This window comes from Triticum dicoccoides, chromosome 5A (genome assembly GCF_002162155.2).
Source record: "Triticum dicoccoides isolate Atlit2015 ecotype Zavitan chromosome 5A, WEW_v2.0, whole genome shotgun sequence".
Lineage (NCBI taxonomy): Eukaryota > Viridiplantae > Streptophyta > Magnoliopsida > Poales > Poaceae > Triticum > Triticum dicoccoides.
In genome coordinates, this window is record NC_041388.1 from 609,374,762 (window position 1) to 609,379,397 (window position 4,636).

Sequence of the window (4,636 nt, forward strand, 5' to 3'; positions counted from 1 at the left end):
GTCTCCGCCACCCCCAGCCCAAGCCACACCTCCGTCCGCCGGAGATGACGCCGGAAAGCACACGCCAGGCCCACCCAGACCCAGATGGGGCCCAAAAGGGCCCAGATCTGGGCCGGAAGGGCGCCGCCGCCAGCCACCGCGCCGCCCCGCAGCCAAGCAGCCACGCCACCGCCACCATGCCACCCGGAGCTGCGCCGCCTGCGAAGACAAGCCGCCACCGGATCCGAAGCCGACCTGGGTGCACCGCCGCCGGCGCCAACGCCCGAGCTACAGCGCCGCGCGGGGAGGAAGAGAACAGGGCCGCCGCCGCCGGCATCACGCGAGCCAGGCCCGGTGGCCTACGCCGGCGGCGGCGGGAGGGGAAAGGAGGAGGGGGGGCGCTGGGAGGGGCAGGGAAGGGGAGCCCCCGGCCGCCTCGCTCGGGGAGGCGACGCGGGGGGTACGGGGGAGGAGGGGAGGGGGAGGAGGAGCCGGGGCGCGCCCGCCGGCGGCCGGGGGCGGCGGGAGCGGGGGAGGGCGGCGGCGGCGGAGGGAAACCCTAGCGGGAGCCGCTCGTCCTGCCCGCTGTATGTTTTCCGGATCTTAGTATTTCCGGCCTTGTCATTTAATGGTGCTCGTGTTGAAAAAAAAAACGGTGAGGCATATATTGGTCCCTTCTCCTTTACAGAGAGCTCCCAGAGGAAAAGGTTAAGGTTGACAGCACGAGTGAAAAGGCAGGTTCATACTACCAGAGTTCAGGAAGCAATCAGCGATCCTTTTGTTGTCAAAGACCGCCGAAGCGAATGTGAGTATATCCAGTTATCCATTCTGAGCACCATTTTTTTTAACTATATTGCATTGGAAATTTAATACACTGTGTAATTTGCTCATTCGTGATGGAGGCCTCCATGTTCTTCTATTTTTTACTTTTTGCTCATTCAATGAAACATCTATTGTTTCCCATAGTTAGCTGAAGAACACGTTCGTCCTTTAAGTGGCTGCCAGGCTAATTTAAGTTAAAAAAATGTTCAAGCACATATCATATCTTCCATAAACTTTTATGGCCTTCTGAGTGACATTATTTCATATGAAAATATGATGCCTTAGCACTAAATGTTCTGCTTTTAGAAGGGAATGGCTTGTTCCGTCACAAAATTTCTGTAAAGTAATGTCTATATGCATATAATATCCTAAATACACACTGACAGTCAAAACTGTATGACCGCCTAGGTGCTAGGCGAAGGCCAACCACCTAGCGGTACTTTGGATCTGACAAAATTATACTTCATACCTTGGATTTGGGATTACACTTTTCTTTGGTCAATACAGATCTTATTTTGAGTTGTCTATTAGGTCGTAGATTAATACTAAGCATGGTAAATCGATTTGTAGTTTACCATGTACATCAATCCTTTTCTCAGTGCCATTACCATCAGATGCAATGATACCCAGAATGAAGCAATTGCATCTTAGAAATCTTATTTTAACATATCACAGTTTAGCAGTTGATAGTCACTGAAATAATAGTGCTGGCGATTACCTTCATGTATTCTGTTACAGCATAAAGTGAACAACTGGAAAAAGTCTGCGTATAAGAAGTTTGACGAGCGCGAGAGGTCAGGGCATCTTACCCCTGATTACTTCATGATCAATGGCCGCCCAGTCCGTGCAGTGCCCCATGATGCGGGTCCTTCGGTACAAGGTACAACAACATGACAAATTTAAATATTTTGTTCCATTGCGCTACATGCATGTTTCTCTGAATTCAACTTATTGCAGAATTTGGTGATCGACGTCCATTGAATGGGTGCTCACAGCCGGCAGTCCTGTCAAACAACGACGCTGGTCCTTCAAACCAAGAAACGCTGCCGTTTTCGCAGCCCACATATGAACAGAGTGTGCATCAAGGTCAATACTAAACACCTGCATAATTTTGCATCACGCATCCTCCATACTGTTCCTGTTTCATCGCTCGCAAGAAAATTATTTTTGAAATGAGCATCACAGGAAGTTATTATTAGTGTTGATTCTGATAGTTTTGGGGATCAACCTGCTGTAGGACTTGACCAGCACGATCCTTGTACGTCACAGAGTGTATCTCCTTACTATCTGGCCCAGGGAAATTTCATAAATGATCAGGGACAGGGATCATTTTCAGCAGAGCCAACTATTCCGTCCCACATTCTTGCACCAGTAAGTAAAGTTACAATCAACAATTCTATCCCACAATTTTTCATTGACAACCTGAAATATTTCTTGGATGGTAGGTTCCAGAGGATGACCCGATCACATTCACAGCTGCAAGTCTAACTGGCCAACAGAATGGACACTTCAGCTTCTCGACAACTAATGCTCCTGGTACTTCTTATCCTGCAGCAGGTGTGATTGTTGTACCCGGTTTTTCTAATTTGACAGTATATGCAGTGTGCTTGATCATCAATACTCAAATCGCTTCTCCATTATGCAATGTTGGGTGCTGAAGGTGTTGCTGGGACTTCCTCAGATGGAGTTAGTCTGGGAACCTCTTCACCTAACCATGTGCAGACTGACATCCTCAGTGGGTTAACTCCGATTGAAGTATGTTTTCTTCAATATGTCATGGGAATTAATTATTCTTAAGAACATAACAATACCATCACGATTTTTTTTTTGGAAAAGGGGATAGCCCTGGCTTCATCATCATGAATTATATTATGGAAGTTGTTTTTCCCCTTCTCTATGTGATGATGAAATTTGTTCTTGCAGTTCCAGGTATGGCTAGAACTACAAGCAACTTTGGTAGACCAGGATTTTGCACAAACTAACAGCGGTATGTGATATTTAAGTTACCTTCTCTTGTGGTAACTTCTGTTGACAGTTAAGCTGCCACAAAAGTTCTCTTCAGTCAGAATTGTTTCTGACTTCCAGACTAAGATAAGATGATAGCAAATTAGTGTTTATACCTACAGAATAACTGCTGACTACCAAATTATTGAAATGTTGTCTCCTTAAAACTTAAAATTAGGTGTTAATCTAAGATCTTCCTTTTGTTCCATGTCGCAGAACTGCTGAATTCCGACAGCCAATTTCATGGTTTTGAACATGACAGACGCGACCGCTGACTAAACATGAAGCAACTGCAACAGGCTGTCCTCTACCATAGTCAAGTATTCAGTGTAACTAAATATTTGGTTGTAGATATGAATAATTTGTAAATAGCAACACGTATTTTTTCAGATTGCTCCATATATGCTAAATTTGCTCCTGTTGCAGTAGACATATGTCTTGTACTATTCTTAAAGAGCAACTGTTAGAGTACATAATGGGCCTAATGGACCCGTTAGTCTTAGGGTTAATTAGAGATAAGAGTCGCTTTCTTAGGGGTCAAGTAAGCCTTGCTTGGTAGTCAAGTAAACCTCTCTATATAAAGAGAGGAGATGTATCAATCTAATCAAGCAAGAATTAAGAAGGAAATCCCTTTCATCTTGCCCGGCCGTGGGCAAAAGGCCCCCGGCCGGCCCTCTCGCGCCCTCCTTCTAGCAGCGCCATAACAATTTGGTATCAGGTAGCTCAGTTCCGATCATGTCTTCGTCGCCTCCCACCCCGTCGCTTTCGCTGCCGACTGTCACCACCGCGCCTCTGGCCATCTACACCGCGCCGCTGCCCTCCCCGTCCGCGCCGCTGGTCGCATCCTCCGGCGCCGCCACCGCCCAGATGTCGGCGCCCTCCACCGCATCACCGTCCGCCGTCTACACCCCGGAGGAGATCACCGGGGTCCTCAACGACCTCGTCACAGCCGTCCAGGGGATCCGACTGTACCTGGCCAGCCCCTACGGGCCGCCGCCGCCCCTGCCGCTGACCGCCGCCACCGCCGGGCTGCCGGCCCTGCCGTGGTACTCGCCGCATCCAGGGGCCTCCGCGGCATTCGCTGGGTCGCTACTGCCCCAGCTGCAGCTGTCGCCCACCGCCGCCCCGCAGTGGCCGGGGCCGGCTCCTGCCACGCCTCCAGCGCCCATCGCCGCCCCCGCGCCGCCGTGGTTGCCGTGGCAGCCGCCGCACCAGGCGGCCTTCGCCGCGCTCGCCGGGCCACTGCAGCTGCCATCCATCGCCACCACCGCCCAGCCCTGGCTGCACTGGCAGCCGCCGCTCCTGCCGGCCTCCGCCGCGCCCGGCGCTCCGCCGCAGCAGCCGCTGCCGCTGCCCGGTGCGCCACCGCCGCAGCCGCTGCAGCAGCCACCGCCGGTTAGCTCCGGCCCCGTATCGACCGTGCCGGCGGGAGTCCCGCTCCACCAAGTCCAGTCCCCGCCGTCGCCGTCACCGCTTCCGTCTTGGATCGCTACCCGCCACGTGTCGGCGGCGGTGAGGCTGCAGGCTACTGCGCGCGGCCTCCTAGCGCATTGGCGTGTGCGGGAGATGCGTGGTCTGCAGCTGCCGCTCCTCCAAGTTGCCCTTCGCTGCGCAAAGGACCTCGATCTCATCCGCTGCGCCGGGGATCTTGGGCATGCGGTTTCCCCCACGGGCAGCGGGCATGATGTTTTCCCCACGAGCAGCGACCTCCAAGTCTGCGACATTGGCGGTTGGGGGGGCGCACCCCTCCTCGTCATTCTCCATCGCAAGCCCCCCACTCTTTCCTGTGCGGTGCAGACCAACAGCCGTCCGACAGGAAGAAGGCATGGTG

The 4,636-nt window shown here is 52.5% G+C and overlaps 1 protein-coding gene across 1 annotated transcript; it reads left to right on the top strand.

Moving 5' to 3' along the window:
• The first annotated feature begins 644 nt into the window (after positions 1-644).
• LOC119298074 lies at positions 645-3,244 on the top strand. Its single transcript, XM_037575604.1, has 8 exons — positions 645-784; positions 1,540-1,681; positions 1,759-1,887; positions 2,039-2,172; positions 2,247-2,358; positions 2,462-2,556; positions 2,725-2,788; positions 3,022-3,244. Exons 2-8 carry the CDS (start codon positions 1,624-1,626, stop codon positions 3,078-3,080), a joined length of 651 nt encoding a protein of 216 aa, XP_037431501.1. The 5' UTR covers positions 645-784; positions 1,540-1,623; the 3' UTR covers positions 3,081-3,244.
• The last annotated feature ends 1,392 nt before the right edge of the window (positions 3,245-4,636 follow it).